Consider the following 19,468-nt stretch of genomic DNA (forward strand, 5'->3'; position numbering starts at 1 on the left):
AGCACGAGAAAGCAAAACTGATAATGATAGAGGTGGGGTTGTCGTTCCCTAGGTCAGAGGTTCTCTCTCTCTCTCTCTCTCTCTCTCTCTTTCTCCCTCTCTTTTTGCAACATTTTTTTTGCAACCAGGGGTCCCTTTTATGACAGAAAATGAATTGAGGACCCAAAGTGAGGCACATACACATACATAAAAAGTAACAATCGACAAAAAGTATATATAATTACAGAAATAATACACAAAGATGAAAGACATAACAATATTGTTCACCCGACAACTCCTGACGGCCGCTTTCTGGATGTACTTTCCACAAATCCCTTCTAGAGTATAATGTGTTGTGTTGTTGACGTGCGTGATTGTGTACAAAGCAGTCTTCATTAATGTGTTGTATAGTTTGGGGCTGAAGTGTCGCATCCTGGACAGTCATTCGCGACGGGGTGGTCATCCAGCCTCTTCTGGTAGCTTGGAGATTCTGGACGGTGCGCCATCCAGCCTCTTCTGGTAGCTTGGAGATTCTGGACGGTGCGCCATCCAGCCTCTTCTGGTAGCTTGGAGATTCTGGACGGTGCGGCCGCATCACCGCTCGCAGCCTGGCCCAGGCGGACTCTGTCCTCTCGGGGGTGAGTGGATTCGGAGGGAGGGAGATCAGGAGGTCGGGCATGCAGCAATGTGTTGTCTTTCAATCTCCTCAGAAGAAATACTCTCTAACCGATGCAGAGTGACATAGAAACACTCGCGAAAAGAATAGATGAATGAAATAGAAATAATAAAAAAAAAATGGGGCTAAACCGTGACAAGCTCTTGGCATCCTTTTGGGTGATTCGAATCCCCTGGCGGAGCTTTGGAACAAAAACCGGTAGAAGTGTTGTAGATGGTGATAGTGCTAAAGGGGCTATCACACTGGGCTATTTTTCCTCCAACCTCCATTTGAACAACTAGAATATGACTTCGCTCACGGAAACCTAGACTTGTCAAAGAACATTCCAAGAGTGTGTCTAACATTCGTCTAGGTTCACAATCTCTTAGTTCATCCTTCAGCTTTGCTAGACGGAGAAATATAAATTGACAGTTGGAGATTTGAAAATTCAAATATTGTCACCGAAGTCGTTTTAACTCCAACGAACTTTCAACGGTCGGTGCTGCTGTTGTTGAAGCCCGTGGAAGCTGCCCGGCGTGATAACCCCTTAAGAGAGTGCATCAGCATTGGATCAGCAAATAATTTAGTAAATGTATGAAGTAGAAGAATGTGTGGTTTTTGAGAAGGGAGAGAGAGAAAGGGAAGAGGAGGGAGATCAGAGGAAGCAGGAGGGAGGAATGGAGGGAGAAATTTGTGGAGGTGAAACAAGGTCACATGGAGGTGTTATCGAGGTAGAGGGAGTGGAGTAGGGAGAAGGAGGAGAGGAGAGGAGGAGGAGGAAGAGGAGAGGTACATGAGGTGGCATGATCGAAGAGGAGATAGAGGAAGGGGCGGGCGGGAAATGAATTATGACGAAGGAGGGAGAGGGGAAGGGCAAGAGAGAGAGGGGAGGGGAAGGGAGAGGGGGAGGGAAGGGGAAGGGAGAGAGGGGGAGGAGAGGGGAAGGGAGAGAGGGGAGGGGAGGGGAGGGGAAGAGAGGGGGGAAGGAGAGAGGGGAGGGGAGAGGAAGGGAGAGAGGGGAGGGGAAGATAGGGGGAGGGAAAGGGAAAAGAGAGAGGGGAGGGGAGGGGAAGGGAGAGAGGGTAGGGGAAGGGAAAGGAGAGGGGAAGGGAGAGACAGGAAGGAAGGGAAGGGAGAGAAGGGAGGGAAGAGTAAGGAGAGAAAGGAGGAAGGGAAAGGGAGGGGAGAGGAAAGGGAAAGGGAGGGGAGAGGAAAGGGAAGAGAGGGGGAAGAGGAGGGGAGGGAGGCATGGAGAGAAGGGGGAGGGAGAGAGGGGAGGGGAAGGGACGGGAGAGAGGGGAGTAGGGGAAAAGATGGAGGGAGAGAGGGGAGGAAGGGGAAGAGTGAGAGAGGGGGTTGAAGAAGAAGGAGGAGGAGGTGAAGGGGGGAGGGGGAGAAGGGAGAGAGTGGGGAGAGGGGGGAGCGTCCTTGGTAAGTCAATGGAGGCGTTCACACATAACCGCGTAGTTTTTTCTTAGCTATGTGGCACCACCGCGGTTTCCGCGCGGTTCAAACCGCTAGTATGAACAGGGCTTAGATTCCCTCTTTCCCTTCCTACTTCTCTTCGTCCTCCTTCTCTTCCCCCTCCTTCTCCTACTCTCCTCCTCCTCCTCATTCTCTTCCTACTTCTTTTCCTCTTCCTCCTCCTCCTCCTCCTCTTCCTTTTCTCCTCTTCCCCCTCATTCTCAATTTCCTCCTCTTCCTTCTCTTACTCTCCCTCTCCCTACTTCTCTTCCTCCTCCTCCTCCTTATCGCCCTCTTCCTCTCCTCCTCCTCATTTTCTTCCTACTTTTCCTCTTCCTCCTCCTCCTTACCTTCCTCCTTCTCGCTCTTACTCTCCTCTTCCTCCTCCTCCTTATCGTCCTCCTCTTACTCTTCCTCCTCCTCGCTCTTATTCTCCTCTTCCTCCTCCTCCTTACCGTCCTCCTTCTCGCTCTTCCTCATTCTCTTCCTACTTCTCCTCCTCCTCCTCTTCCTCATCTTCCTCCTTCTCGCTCTTACTATCCTCTTCCTCCTCCTCCTTATCGTCCCCCTCTTACTCTTCCTCCTCCTTTTTTACTCTCCTCCTCTTTTTCATCTTCTCCCATCACCTTCCTCCTCCTCTCTTTATCATCCCTCTTTATTCGTACTTTCCTCTCTCTCTCTCTCTCTCTCTCCACCATCCATGGCTCTTTTTCAGTTCCTCTCTTTACACTCTACTCTCTTCGTATGTATGACACAAATTGAATTTTGTTTTTTTCATTTTTGGCGCAAAAGAGAAAATAATGTGAAACGGGAGCTCTCGAGCATCGTGAGTTCTTAATTGAGTTGTTTATGAAATTCTGTTGGGGGAAGGACACTAAACTCCAAATCGTGACCTAGGTCAACTCAGGTCAGCTCGGGTGAGGTCAGGTCAACGACATGGGTTAAACCGGTTCACATGACCTTTATCCGGTGCGAACTTGTATATGACCTGCTCGAATTATTTATTTCTGTTTTTTAATTTCAGTCGTTTTATCTTGTTGGTGTGAAGATGAAAGACAAAAGCAGCTGTACCGTACTTTTATATTTCTGCACTGTTTGTTTATTCAAAGATGAAATACACCATTATCCCGTACTAGTTGTGTGTATTTTTGTGTGTGTGTGTTTTTGTGTGTATGATGTATACATGTATGTTTGCACGCATACATCGTTATACGCTGCACGCGCGAAGCTAAAATAACGGATTTAACGGTCGGGAACATTTGAATTTGAGTCTTGGCAATCGGATTTCAAATATTTTCTAACGGAAATCTCCTCAACGGATTAAAACGAGTCGGAGCCAATGAGATACTTTAAGACGTTTTCTCTTCCTCCTCCCCCTCCTCTTCCTCCTTCCCTTCCTCCTCCTTCTCAACTTTCTCCTCCCTCTCTTCCCCTTCCTCCTCCTCCTCCTTCTCCTCGTCTTCATCCTCCTTCATCACCTCTTCCTCTTCATCCTCCTTCATCACCTCTTCCTCTTCTTATTCCTCTTCCTCACTCTCCTGCTCCTCCTCTTCCTCATTCTCCTCCACCTCTTCCTCCTCCTCTTTCTCCTCCTCCATCTTTTCCTCTTCCTCCTCTATCACCTCTTCATCCTCCTTCATCACCTCCTCTTCCTCTTCTTATTCCTCCTCCTATTCCTCATTCTCCTCCACCTCTTCCTCCTCCTCCTATTCCTCGTTCTCCTCCACCTCTTCCTTATCCTCCTGCTCCTGCTCTTCCTCATTCTCCTCCACCTCCTCCTCATCCTCCTCCTCTGCTTCCTCCTCCTATTCCTCTTTCTCCTCCTCCTCTTCCTCCTCCTCCTCCTCATGAAGATAATTTAATCAAACTGTCTCGTCTTTCTGGAGGTTTGCCAATCAAGTAATCAAGTTTTATGCTCATTTGTGGAGTTTAGTGAGTTCGTGAAATTGTCCAGTAATTTTGCGAAATAGTTCAGAGAATTTGTGTGAATTGTTCATTAAATGTGTGAAATTGTCCAATGAATTTGTGAAATTGTCCAGTGAATTTGTGGATCTATTCAGTGTGTGAAATTCTCCAGTGAATTTGTGAAATTATTCAGTAAATGTAAAATTGCTCACTAAATTTGTGAAATAAAGTAAATTTGTGAAATTGTTCAATAAATGTGTGAAAAAAAAATAAATACAATTCTGAAGTTCTCCAGTAAATTTGTGAAATTGTTAAGTAAATGTGTGAAATTGTTCAGTAAATGTGTGAAAAATTTTCAATAAAATTGTGAAGTTGTTCAGTAAATATATGAAACTGCTCAGTGTGAATTTGTGAAATTGTTCAATGAAATTGTTATTTTAGTAAATGAATGAAATTTTCAGTATATTTGTGATTTTTTTTCTAAATCTAGTTGTGTTGCTTATAACTAGAAGGAATGAAGGTTATTTTGTGTGTACGAGAGTATATTTTCTTAGACACGGACACAGACACACAAGCACAATCTAAGTCACAGGCACAAGCACAGACACCCAAGTACAAGCTAATTCACATTCACAAGCATAACCTCAGTCACAAGCACACACAAAATCATAGACACAAGTACAAGACACAGGTACAGACACAAACTAAGTCACAAACACAAGCTAAGTCACAATCACAAGCTAAGACACAGGCACAAGGAAAGGCACATGTATTAGCCCAACCTAAGTCATAGGCACAAGCTAGACACAGGCACAACGTAAGACACAGGCACAAACACAAGTTAAGACACAGGCACAACCTAACAGGCACAAGTATAAGCTAAGACACAAACACAAGTTAAGACACAGGCACAACCTAACAGGCACAAGTATAAGCTAAGACACAAACACAGGTTAAGACACAGTCATAAACACAGCCTCAATCATAAGCAGAGACACACAAACACAAAGACACAGGCACAAGCACAAACACAGACACGGAAGCACAAGCTAAGCCACATTCACAAACATAACCTCAGTCACAAGCACACACAAAAGCTCAGGCACAAGCGCAAAGACACAGGCACAAGCTAAGACACAGGCACAAGCAAAGACACAGGTACAAGCACAAACTAAGTCACAGGCACACGCACAATCCAAGACACAAGCACAATGTAAGATACAGGCACAAGGAAAGACACAAGTATTAGCACAACTTAAGTAACAGCCACCAGAATAAGCTAAGACACAGATACGAGCTAAGACAGTCACAAGTACAAGCTAAGGCACAAGCGCAATCTAAGGCGCAGGCACAACCTAAACCACAACCTCCATAGGCACAATCTAAGACTCAAACACAAACTAAGACACAGGCACAAGGAAGGACACAGGTATTAGAACAATCTAAGCCACAGGCACAAGCACACAGGAGATAAAAGTACGTTTGTCCATAAATATATATACATATATATATATATATATATATATATAGATCTATATATATATATACATATATATGTATGTGTGTATATATATATATATATATGTTCACTGTAAATCCACTATCGGAGAAATAATAATGGAAATAAAGAGAAACTGTATATTTCGACTACTATCTGTAGTCCTCTTCAGCAGAATGCTTACAGAAAGTTAAGATACAAGTTTATATACATATATGTGTGTATATATATATATATATATATATATACATGTATGTATAACTAAGGCACACACAAGCAGATAAAAGAAAAACTAAGCCGCGGGCAGGCAGGCAGCAGCAAGGACACAGGAGACACGGATACGTTCATCCGTAAAACAAACAAACGAATAAATCCCACTGGTGACGTCAAATCCGACTGGTGACGTCATTCCGGGAACTGATCTTGGCCCTTCTTCGTCCTCAGGTACTTCCCCCGTCAGCTGACTGAGTCGAGCACGCCCCTGGCCGTCGTTTCCATGCTTGACCGCCTCGGATTCATCACTAGATGGCAGATTCGGAGAGACACATTGGCCAGGTAACACCTAGTTGACAGCCTACCAAGCTAACTAGCTCTAGCTCTCTCTCTCTCTCCCACCTCCTTCTCTCTCCCATCTCCCCTCTCTCTTTCTCTATCTCTCCCCTAGCCTATCCTTCTCTCCACCTCTCTCTCTCGTTTTGTGGTCCGAGTTTGGTCCCCGCCCAGGGCCGCTAATCACGTAATACCTGGTGTACTACCTAGCAAGCTAACTTGCTCTCTTTCTCTCTCTCTCTCTCTCTCACACACACACACATACACACACACACACAAACCTACACCCTCCCTCTCCTCTCTCTCCCCCTCCCTCTCTCTATCTCTCACCTACCCTCTTTCCCTCCTTCTCTCTTTCTCTCTCTCTCTCTCTCCCTTCCACCTACCCTCTCTCTTCTCTCCCAACGGCCCCTCTCTTTCTCATCTTCTTCCTTTCCTCCTCTTCCATCTCCTCCTATCTCTTCCTCTCTCTTTTCTTATCTCCCTCCTCCCCTTATCTTTGTTTTCCCCTCTTCCTCCCTCTGCATCTCTCTCGCACACACACACACGCGCGCGCGCTCGCCCACAACCTTCCTTCTCACCTCACTCCATTTTCTATGAGATGGGGTGGATCCTCTTTCCATTTTCTATAGATTTTTTTCCCCGAGGTGTTGTGTTATACGTTACGGTAATTGGTGCTCCGAGTTTTACAAACAAGGGGTGTCCTCTCTCTCTCTCTCTCTTTCTCTCTCCCTGTGTGTGTGTGTGTGTGTGTGTGTGTGTGTGTGTGTGTGTGTGTGTGTGTGTGTGTGTGTGTGTGTGTGTGTACACGCTTGAGGGGGACGGTCAAGGTCAGAGTGATTTGTCCGTTTGATCGACGTAGTTGGTCATTAGCCGAGTCTTGGCGTGTACACTTCGTACAAGTTGTACACATCATCTTATATGTACACATCAATGTACACATTGTTGTACATGTACACATAATTGTATATGTACATATCAATGTACACGTAAACAATATTATACATGTACTTATCAGAATATACATTGTACATATATACATCAATGTACACATTGTTGTACATGTACACATAACTTTATATGTACATATCAATGTACACGCACGCAATATTATACATATACTTATCAGTATACACATTGTACATTATACATCAATGCACATTATTGTACATATACACATCAATCTACAAATTGTACATGTATACATAAATACATACATTATTGTACATGTATTCATCAATGTACACATTATTGTATATGTACACATAAATGCACATATTGTACATGTACACATCAATGTAACCATTATTGTACATATACACATTATTGTAAATGTACACATTAATGTACATATACATGTACACATCAATGTAACCATTATTGTACATATGCATATTATTGTATATGTACACATTAATGCACATATTGTACATGTACACATCAATGTAACTATTATTGTACATATACACATTGTTGTAAATGTGTACATTAATGTACATATTAAACATGTACACATCAATGTAACCATTACTATACATATAGACATTATTGTACATGTACACATCAATGTACACAATGTAGATATGCACATCAATGTACATATAATTGTACAGGTACACAATAATGTACATATTATACATGCACGCATCAATATACACACCATTGTACATGTACACCTCAATGTACACATTTTACATATACACGTCAGTGTACATAATGTACACATTTCCAATGCACACGCCAGTGTACCTGTACAGAAGGAGCGTCTTAACGTGGATGCTTTGTACACACCATTGTACATATACATAAAAATGCTCACATTGTACATGTATACATAAATGTTCACATTGTACATGTACACATCAGTGTGTACATGGAATGTCATTAAGCTCCTATCAACCCATGTGTTCATATACACATTCGTGTACACATTGTACATGTACACATCATTGTACACAATGTACATGTATACATTAATGTGTACATGGAAGGTGATCAAGCTCCTGCCAACCTATGTACGGTGGTGTAAGGCCCTCCTCACACTAGCGGTTTGAACCGCGGCGGAGCAACCGAATAATCAAGGGAAAAACTGCGCGGTTGTTGTGCGAACGCCTACATTGACTTGCATTGTAATTGAACCGCCGCGATTCAAACCGCTAATGTGAACAAGACCGTAAGTCAATGGAGATTTTCACACTAAACTGCACAATTTTTCCTGGACTATGCGGTCCCTCCGCGGTTTCCGAGCGGTTCGAACCGCTAGTGTGAACAGGGCCATAGAGATAACTGTATGCATATGCGTCGTGCAAAGCAATGTCCTACATTCTAATAGAACCGCCGCGGTTGAAACCGCTAGTGTGAAGGGGGCCTCTCATTATATTCCTCGCTCTGGGTAGATTTTTTTATCAATATTATTTTATTTATTATTATTATTTTTAGCCTTTTATTTCTGTTCATAATTTTTGGTTTTATGAATATCGTGACTGGCTGTGATAAGTAATTTTTGACATTTATATGATCAAGCTGCCAGGACAACTCTCGCTCTCTGTTTTTCACGACCACACACACACACACACACACACACACACACATATATATATATATATATATATATATATACATATATACTGTACATATATATATATATATGTATAATATATATATATAATATATATATATATATGTATAATATATATATATATATATATGTATAATATATATATATATGTATATATATATATATGTATATATATACATATATATATATATATATATATATATATATATATATATATATATATATATACATACTAACCCGGCCGCCGAGAGCTACGATCTGGGGTCCATCTACCGTCACCCACCAAGCTAGGTGTTTAGACATTTCAACTTTATTTTTATCTATTTACATGTTTAATTATCATTATCTTATTTGTTAATTTATCTTAATATTTCTGTATTTTTTCATCAAATTTTCATGTCGCTAAATTTTTATTTTGCTAAGTTCTGATGCCGCTAAAATTTGATATCTCTAAAATTTAATGTAGCGAAAATATTATGTGTACGCGTAAAGATCAAAACAATAAACACAGGTGGGTTCAACTAAAACTGTTTCACTTTATGTGCCTCTGTTTTCTCCTCGTTCTATTTCCGTCAAAAATTACAGTTTTAGTTGTCTTATTTTTGTAAATTCCATGAAAAGGTTCAACGCCTACCTCGCCATGGAGCAGAGGTGGGCAGATGCGCGCGCGCGCACACACACACACACACACACACACACACACACACACACACACACATACATAGTACATATAGACTCGACCCATACGTACATAATGTACCTACCTCCACACATACATACATATATATACCTTCATAAATACATACATATTTACATACTCTACCTACTAACTTCATAGATATACCCTACATACCTACCCACTTACCTCCATACTGTACACACATACAGTACATATACACTGTACCTACTTACCTTCTTAAATACATACTGTACATATCTACCTACCTCCATACATACATACATACTTTACAAACATGCATACATACATACCCATTTTACATACATGCATACATACATACCCACTTTACATACATGCATACATACATACCCACTTTACATACATGCATACATACCCACGTCTTTGCATACATGCATACATATATACCCACGTCTTTACATACATGCCTGCATGGACGTACACGGAAAAAATACCGATGAGATGTAATTATACGTAAATCAAAATAAAGGAAAAAATAAAAATAAACATAAAAATGAAATTAGATAATGAAAATATGTTTGTATTTGTGCTGTCACATTCAATAACACTTGTCTGAGGGAAAACTTCCTGCTCAGATGCATACATATGAAACACACATACATTTGTAAATACACATACTGTATATGAATACATATACATATATATATATATGCACATACACACAAAATAGTTTTCTCTCTATCTCACACACACACATATTCAATATAACTTGTTTGAGGGAAAAGCTACCCACGTACACCCATATTTAACACAAGTGCGTACATACACACACACACAAGCACATTCAATACAACTTTTTTGAGAGAAAAGCTACCCAACTACACCCATATTTAACACAATAGCGTACACACACACACACACACACACACACACGACGTGTCAACCCAGCATCCCCCGACCTCCCCATGTCCTGACCGCGTTCTCCTTCTGTGCCTTCGTCAGGTTCACCCTTATGGTCCGCAAAGGTTATCGGGACCCGCCGTATCACAACTGGATCCACGCCTTCAGCGTCACCCACTTCGCCTTCCTGACACTGCACAACCTGGACCTGACGGCCACCAAGGCCCTGACGGACCTCGAGGCTTTGGCACTCGTCTTCTCCTCACTCTGCCACGATCTCGACCATCGAGGGACCACGAATTCTTTCCAGGTGGGTCCTCGTTGTTGACGATTTTTTTCCAGGTGGGTCCTCGTTGTTGACGATTTTTTTTTTCTCCAGATGGGATTTAGTTGTTGACGATTTTTTTCCAGATGGGTTCTCGTCGTTGACGAATTCTTTCCAGGTGGGTCCTCGTTGTTGACGATTTTTTCCCAGGTGGGTCCTCGTTGTTGACGATTTTTTTTCCAGATGGGACTTAGTTGTTGACGATTTTTTCCAGATGGGTTCTCGTCGTTGACGATTTTTTTTCCCAGGTGGGTCCTCGTTGTTGACGATTTTTTTTCTCCAGATGGGGCCTAGTCGTTGACTATTTTTTCCCAGTTGGGTCCTCGTCGTTGGCGAATTCTTTCCAGGTAGGTCCTCGTTGTTGTTGTACCCTAGACTGTCTGGCCGAGCAGCCCTGCCTTTCTGAGGAACGCGACGGCTGGAACGGGGTTTTCCCACAAATCCCTTCCAGAGTGCGTAGTGTATTGTTAGCACGCACGATTGCATACAATTCAGCCTTTTGTAATGTGCTGTATGGTATGAGCTGAAGTGATGCATCCAGGACAGTCATCCAGCCTCCTCTGGAAGCTTAGAAGGACCGGACGGTGGCGGCCGCACTGGAACCTGGCCAGGCAGACTCTGTCTTTTCGGGGGTGAGTGGATTCGGAGGGATGGATGTCAGGAGGTCTGGCATGATGCATTTGTGTACAATGCAGTCTTCTTTGTCATCATGTAACCAGCGATTCTGTGTATCACTGGAATAACTTCGTATCAAACCAGAGACTGTACTGTGAGGGTCAGTCTAGGCCAGTTACCTCCAGCATAATTCGTGAGCGCCAACTCCGGCTCTATGGGCATCATGTGGCCTCACGTTTCCATGACGTTGACCCCGCTTACAGGATCGTCTCCACAAGAGACAACAACCCTCGATGGAGGAGGAGGAGACGAAGAAGGGGACGACGCCTACAGAATTCGTGGCTACTGGAGGGGCAAGTGGATCGACCGTGTCGAGAGTCGTTTGGAGAGTAGGATGGGAGGGTGTCTGCCTGGGAGCTTGCCTGCTCACGGGGAGAGACCGTACAGGGGACTGACTGGCGCCAGCCGTCGTGGGAGTGAAGCAACGCGCCCCCTGGCGTATGACGGCCCCAATTTATTAGTGGTGGTGATGATGATGACGGTGATGATGATGTAAAAATGATGACGGTGATGATGATGATAATGATGATGAAGATGATGATGAAGGAGGAAGGGATGGGAGAGAGGAAGTTATCGCCGTCGCCCTCCTGCTCTTCTCTCCTATGGTATGGAAGGAAGCGATCTGAAGTTCGTAGAGGAAGGGGGAGGGGAGAAGATGTAGTCGCCGTCATGTCACCATCGTTTCTATCGTTTAACCCGTCCAGGATGCCGGTGAGTGAGTGTGTAAGGGGAGGGGGAGAGGAAGAAGGAGGAGGAGGAAATAGGGATAGGGGCTGTCGTCATCTGGAGGCGAATTTCACTAGCGTTTCTATATTCGTGGACAAAATCCACCAAATTTCCGGCATAGGTGAAAGGGGCGAGGGGAGGGAGGAAGAGGACGAGAGGAAGGGGGGGTAGGGGGAGGAGGAAGAGGAGGAGGAGGAGGAGGAGGAAGAAGGGGGGGTAGGGGAGAAGGGGAGTGGGAGTGGGAGGGCCGTATTCAAGGTCAGGCGAGCCGTTTAGAGTTGGGTAAGTGCCGATTAGGATCTGGTTATGCCCGGAAACTGAGACGCCGGGTCTGGTGTCCGGGCGGCCGGATGCTGGGGACCGTTCTGGGTAAAGTAACACACACACATACGTACATATATATATATATATATATATATATATATATATATATATATATATATATATATATATATACATATATATATATATATATATATATTATAAATATATTTATATATATATATATATATATATATATAATATACATATATATTATATATATATACATATATATATATATATATATATATATATATATATATATATATATATATATATGGAAATAAACTCATCTGTTGGGATTCGAACCCTTGCTTAGGCGGCTTGCGTCTTATAAGACAAAGACCTTACCAATCACGTCTTATAAGACGCAAGCCGCCTAGGCAAGGGTTCGAATCCCAGCAGATAAGTTTATTTCCAAATGTCAAATGACACAAACATTATATATATATATATATATATATATATATGTGTGTGTGTGTGTGTGTGTGTATATATGTATGTGTGTGTGTGTGCTGGAAATGTGGGTACAGATTCCACATGTATACATAACAGCGCATGTATTTCCAGGTGCTCCATGAAAGACACAAACGGATGTCTTGTATTGTCTATGTAATACACACACGTATCAACCTGCCTTCGTATTACAATTTCCAGACAGGTGGTGTCGCGTCAGGTGGTCAAGGCCATCTTTTGAAGTTCGTCGATCGCCAGCTGGCTGGATCAGGCCTCACAGATGTTGAGACTCGTGGATGTATAAGGAGATTGGATCCTCTTGTAATTAGGCTCGCACACTGTTTCGTGAGTTTAATAAACAATAGAGCATCTGAAGGAAGCAACTATATATAGACATACGGGTATATACATACATATATCATATATATATATATTATATATATATATATTTATATATATATATACATGCTTCTCTCCACTCTGTAACACATCTGCTGAAGAGGATCACAGATAGTGATCGAAATATACGGATCTCTTTACTTTCGCCTATTCTTCTCCGAAAGTGGGTCATTAGTATAATTTTACCAATGTGCTACGACATTACTTTGTGATATATATATATATATATATATATATATATGTGTGTGTGTGTGTGTGTGTTTGTGTTGAAATAGAGTTGACAATTTGAGTGTATTTGGCGTGGGGAAAATTCACAATGCTGGCAGAGTTACTTTATTCTCTTAGGTTTCGGCTGTATGCATGTGTGCATGGCAGACAGACAGACATACATCTTCGACTTATGGACATATTCTCCGGGGATTCTGTCTCGCCAGTTGTCCCAAGGTGGGATTTTAGCTCCTCGTTGGATGCCTTGTGGGATTATGTCTGGCTGGTTGTCTCTTTGACAGCCCACAACGTGACCCGTGATTGTCCACATCGTTTTCCTCGTTGGTTTCCGTCTCACGAGTTAAACACCAAATGAGGACGGAGACTTCATTTGTACGACGTTTCGCTTATTACAGCTTTTTCAAGTACTTAGTTGAGATACATATGCTTAAGATTAAATAAGGGGAAAGGGGGGAACGGGGAGAGAAAAGAAGTAAGGGGGAGAAGGAAGAGGAGGAGGAGAAGGGGGGTTGAACACTCCTCCTCCTCCTCACGAGTGACTATGTGTTCTTTTCATTATCTGCACTTTATATTGATTCATTGCCAAATAAAATTATTGTTATTATTACTATTATTTATATTTTTATTTTATTATAATTTTATTATTATTATTATTATTATTATCATTTATTATTATTTATTTATTACTATTATTACTACTATTACTACTACTAGCCACCCTCCCTCTCTTCAGGTCGCGAGTAACTCTTGTGTTAGCGTGACGTACTGACGACTCTTTCCTCCGTCGTGCAGGTGGCGAGTAACTCCGTGTTGGCGTCGCTGTACAGCAGCGAGGGGAGCGTGATGGAGCGGCACCACTTGGCGCAGACCATGTGCATCCTCAACACGCAGGACTGCAACGTCTTCGAGAACCTGAGCCAGCAGCAGTACACGCAGTGCCTCGACCTCATGCGGGACATCATTCTCGGTAAGTAGGCTTACCTGGCGTGGCCCCGAACTTGTCCTTCGTTAGGTCCACTCATGCACACCGACGCAACCCGTTGCATGAAACCAGTTGCATGCGACACCGCAACCGGTTGCATGCGACGCCGCAACCGGTTGCATGCGACGCCGCAACCGGTTGCATGCGACGCCGCAACCGGTTGTATGCGACGCCGCAACCGGTTGTATGCGACGCCGCAACCGGTTGCATGCGACGCCGCAACCTGTTGCATGCGACGCCGCAACTGGTTGCATGCGACGCCGCAACCGGTTGTATGCGACGCCGCAACCGGTTGTATGCGACGCCGCATCCAGTTGCTTACGATACTGCAACCAGTTGCATGAAACAAGTTGTTTGCAACGCTACAACCAGTTGTTTGCAACGTTTCAACCAGTTGCATAAAACAAGTTGATTGCGACGCCGCAACCAGTTGCCTACGATGCTGCAACCAGTTGCTTGTGATGCCTCAACCAGTTGCCTATGACGCCGCAACCAGTTGCATTGCTTCTATCCTTGTTGACAATACCGCGACGAATGTGACACAAAGAAGATCCTTATATTAGAAATAATAAGATAATAATAATAATATAATAATGATAATAATAATAGTAATAATAACAATAGTAGTAGTGATACATATACCAAAGGCTTTTTCCCCCTGACAAGGAAGGTAACTAAACTCAAAAAGCATAAAATCCATCCCCAACATGTTCCACGTCCTTCCCTCCCTCTTTTCTTGGCACCTCCTGGATGACGGGCCATCCCTGTATCTCGCCCACTACCCTGAGTCGGAAGCAATGCAGCAAGACACAGCACATCCACAGCAGAGCCCCTGTCCACCCCCTAAGCAAATGTTATTATAACGGTTGTTGAAAGGTTGTCACGTGACATGTGCATACTTTCAAGTATGTGATAAAACTGTTTTTCTTTAGAATATTTCAAATATTCACATAGATCATACACAAAGAACGCTGTCTCTATAGTTAGGCATTTTATTTATACTTGAGACCAAATAGTACTTTTTCTTTCAAAGTTGGCCAAAAGTTTGTTTAAAGTTCATATTGCATACTTAGCATCGCATAGCAAGAGAATTTTTTTTATCAAAATTAATTTATTTTGTTATTGTATTCCATTTTACAATATTGCAGTTATCAAACAAACATACTTTTCACACACCTTCAACAAACGTTTGCTAAAAGTACACAATCATTGATTGCCATTTAATCGGCGACCACCCCTTCTCCGTCCTTTCATGCAGAAGAAGAGTAGTAATAACAGAGATATTGACATTAATAATAACAACAACAACAACAACAATAAAAATAATAATAATAATAATGAAATAAGATCAAATGCGTGCGATCAGTTTCATGCAACTGGTTGCGTCGGTGTGCGAAGCCGCCTTAGTCGTCCTCAAGAAGTGTTTGACGTCATCGAGGACAAGAACAATGTATGACGTAGACGAGGAAAGTGACGTTTCTATGACGTCACACCACGAATGACGTCACACGATTATGATATTTTATGACATGTTTGACGTCCTAGCCCACGAGTGACGTATCTATGACGTCGCACATCACGAGTGACGTCACAGCCACGTCATTTATTCCACTTGCGAGCATTACGTCATAGAAATATATTCAACAGTCTTACGCCTAGGCGACCATAGGGCTCATGCAATAAGACTTATTGGCTTGCGGTTGAAGGTTACTGGTGGTGGTGGAGGAGGAAGAGGAGGAGGAGGAGAGGGGTAAGGAAAGGTCAAGGAGGGAGAGAGAGGGAGTGAGGGAGACATTGAGGAAGCCTGGAGTTGAGTAAAGATTGAGGAGGTAAGGTGGAGGCAGTGATGAAAGTGGAGGTGGAGCCGGTGATGGACGACGACAGTGCTCCGGTGAAGTGTGATGAAGTTGAGTGAGGCTGGAAGGTGATCCTGAGGTCTTTTGGCACTGATTGAGATTGAGGACGAGTTGTTGTTGTGGGCTCCAGTTTGTGGACATTCTCCATCACCTCTGGTGGTGTTGGTGGTGGTAACGGAGATAGTGAGGGTGATGATGGAGATTGTGGTAATTATAGAGATATTGGTCGTGGTTATGATGATGATGATCGCGTTATTGATGATGGTGATGATGGAAATATTGATGATACAGATGATGGTGGAGATGTTGGTGATGGTGATGATGGAGGTATTGGTGGCGGTGGTGACGTGTGTGTGTGTGTTAATTTGGGGGCGGTGATGCAAACAGCGGAAGGTGACATTTTGTTGTGTACTGAGCCATTAATGGAGGTAAAGCTACAATTTGCGCAGCGGGAGGAGGAGGAGGAGGAGATGGAGGGGGAGGAGGAGGAGGAGGAAGAAGAAATGGAGGATATGGAGGAAGAAGAAGAGGTGGAGGAGGAGAAGGAGATTTAGGTTCAGGAGGAGGAAGAGGAGAAAATGGGGGATATGAAGGAGGAAGGTGGAGGAGGAGGAGGAGGAGAGAAGAGGAGGAGGAGGGGAGACTAAGATAAAGGAAGGAGGAGGAAGAGATGGAAGAATAAGGAGATGAAGATAAGGAAGAGATGAAAGAGGAAAGCAGGAGGAAGAGGAGGAGGAGGAGGAGATGGAGGGAAGAGGAGGAGGAGGGGAGACTAAGATAAAGGAAGGAGGAGGAAGAGATGGAAGAATAAGGAGATGAAGATAAGGAAGAGATGAAAGAGGAAAGCAGGAGGAAGAGGAGGAGGAGGAAGAGGAGGAATGGGGAAAAGGAGATGGAGGTCGTGCCCAGAGCACTGGGAGGGACATGTGGGGCGTGTGCTCGTAGGTACCCGTCGATGTCGAGGCTCTGAGCGGATTTTCGCCCTTCCCGACTTTAGTACAGTGCACTACAGTACAAGTACAGTACAGTGCACTACAGTACCATTGCAATGCACTACAGTAGAAGTACAGTGCACTATGGTGCTAGTACAGTGAAAAACAGTGCTAGTACAGTGCAGTAGTGTGCTACAGTACAAGTTCAGTACACTACAGTAGAAGTACAGTGCACTATGGTGCTAGTACAGTGAAAAACAGTACTAGTACAGTGCAGTAGTGTGCTACAGTACAAGTTCAGTGCACTACAGTACAATTGCATTGCACTACAATAGAAGTACAGTGCACTATGGTGCTAGTACAGTGAAAAACAGTACAAGTACAGCACAGTGCACTACAGTACCATTGCAATGCACTACAGTAGAAGTACAGTGCACTATGGTGCTAGTACAGTGAAAAGCAGTGCTAGTACAGTGCAGTAGTGTGCTACAGTACAAGTACAGTGCACGACAGTAGAGGTACAGTGCACTGCGTTACTAGAACAGAGTACTGCAGTACTGGTACAGTGAAATACAGTACTAGTACAGTGCACTATACTATAAAGGTGGCACAGTGTACTATAATATTGTGGTGGTACAGTGCACTATAGTGTTACTACAGTGCATTACAGTACTAGTGCACCATATTCCTAGAACAATGCCCTACAATAGTAATACAGTACACTATACTACTAGTACAGAGCACCAAAGTTCTAGTACAGTGCACTACAGTACTAGTGCAGTGCACTACAGTATTAGAGCAATGTACTACAGTACCAATACAGTGCACTACAGTATCAGTACAGTGCATTTGAGTACCAGTGCATTGCACTAAAGTGCTAGTACATTGTTCTACAGTGCTAATACAGGTAAGTACAGGGTACTAGTGATGTTACAAGCATTACAGTGCTAGTAATGGGCTCTACAGTATCTGTTCATTGCATTACAGTACCAGTATAGTGCACTACAGTAAAGGTACACTACAGTACCAGTATAGAGCACTACAATGGAAGTAAAGTGCACTGCAGTACTATAACAGAACTAGTGCAGGGTACTATAGCACTAGAACAGTAAACTACAGAACTACAGTGCCCTGCAGTACTAGAACAGTGAACTGCATTGCAAGAACAGTGCGCTACAGTGCTAGTACAGTGCACTATACTAGTTGTGTACTACAGTACCAGTTCAGTGCACTACAATACCAGTTTTAGTACAGTGGAAATATAGAGGACTTTAGTACTAGGCAGTGCACTAGTGGACTAAGCCAGTATAGGGCACTACAGTACCAGAACATTATACTATAGTGCAGTTTACAAAAGTTCTAGTACAGTGCATTACAATACTAGTATGCTATATTACTAGTACAGTGTTATTATAGTGTACAAGTACTAATACGGTGATACCACAGTATACTACAATTCTAGTACAATGTAATAAAGTGTTAGTACTATAATGCACTACACTAGTACTATACTAATACTGCAATGCACTGTACTAGAACGTAAATGAATTGTACTAGTCCATTGTGGTGGAATCTACTGGTATTCTGTACCAATGTACTACATTGGTACAGAATACTAGTACATTCCACCACAATGGACTACTGTACTAGTACAATTCATTTACGTTCTAGTACAGTGCATTGCAGTATTAGTATAGTACTAGTGTAGTGCATTATAGTACTAACACTTTATTGCATTGTACTAGAATTGTAGTATACTGTGGTATCACCGTATTAGTACTTGTACACTATAATAACACTGTACTAGTAATATACTAGTATTGTAATGCACTGTACTAGAACTTTAGTAAACTGCACTATAATGTTCTGGTAGTAACAAAACCCCGGAAATAGTAACGAAATGAACACTGGTAAAAGTAACGAAGATCTGGTATTAGTAACGAAATTGTAGTAAAAGTAACTAAATCATGGTAATAGTAACGAAATAAACACTGATAAAAGTAACTAAATCTTCGTAATAGTAACGAAATAAACACTGGTAATAGTAACGAAATTGTAGTAAAAGTAACTAAATTCTGGTAATAGTAATAAAATAAACACTTGCAAAAGTAATGAAACCCCGGTAACGGAACTAGTAAGAGTAACTAAATCCTGGTAATAGTAACGAAATAAACTCTGGTAATAGTAACGAAACCAAACCACGGTAATAACAATGAAACACTGGAAATAGCACTATAGTACTACTAAGTATTTCAGCGGCTTTGACCCATCGTTTTTCGCTCATATTTCCGAAATAATCATTCACATCAGCATGGTATATTAGCACAGCCTAATTCACACCCTGCCATAATTTTTGACGTTATAGTGCATTCACAAGTGTAT

The 19,468-nt window shown here is 42.6% G+C and overlaps 1 protein-coding gene across 1 annotated transcript in view; it reads left to right on the top strand.

The window, feature by feature from the left end:
- LOC143041153 (cGMP-dependent 3',5'-cyclic phosphodiesterase-like) overlaps nucleotides 1–19,468 on the top strand; it is a 199,785-nt gene that overhangs the window by 174,840 nt on the left and 5,477 nt on the right. The window contains exons 9-11 of the mRNA XM_076212959.1: nucleotides 5,946–6,056; nucleotides 10,289–10,496; nucleotides 14,109–14,283. Coding sequence (XP_076069074.1) covers nucleotides 5,946–6,056; nucleotides 10,289–10,496; nucleotides 14,109–14,283 — 494 coding nt within the window. The remainder of the gene's footprint in view (nucleotides 1–5,945; nucleotides 6,057–10,288; nucleotides 10,497–14,108; nucleotides 14,284–19,468) is intronic.

This window comes from Oratosquilla oratoria, chromosome 30 (assembly GCF_046742065.1).
Source record: "Oratosquilla oratoria isolate Oo_2021 chromosome 30, ASM4674206v1, whole genome shotgun sequence".
NCBI lineage: Eukaryota > Metazoa > Arthropoda > Malacostraca > Stomatopoda > Squillidae > Oratosquilla > Oratosquilla oratoria.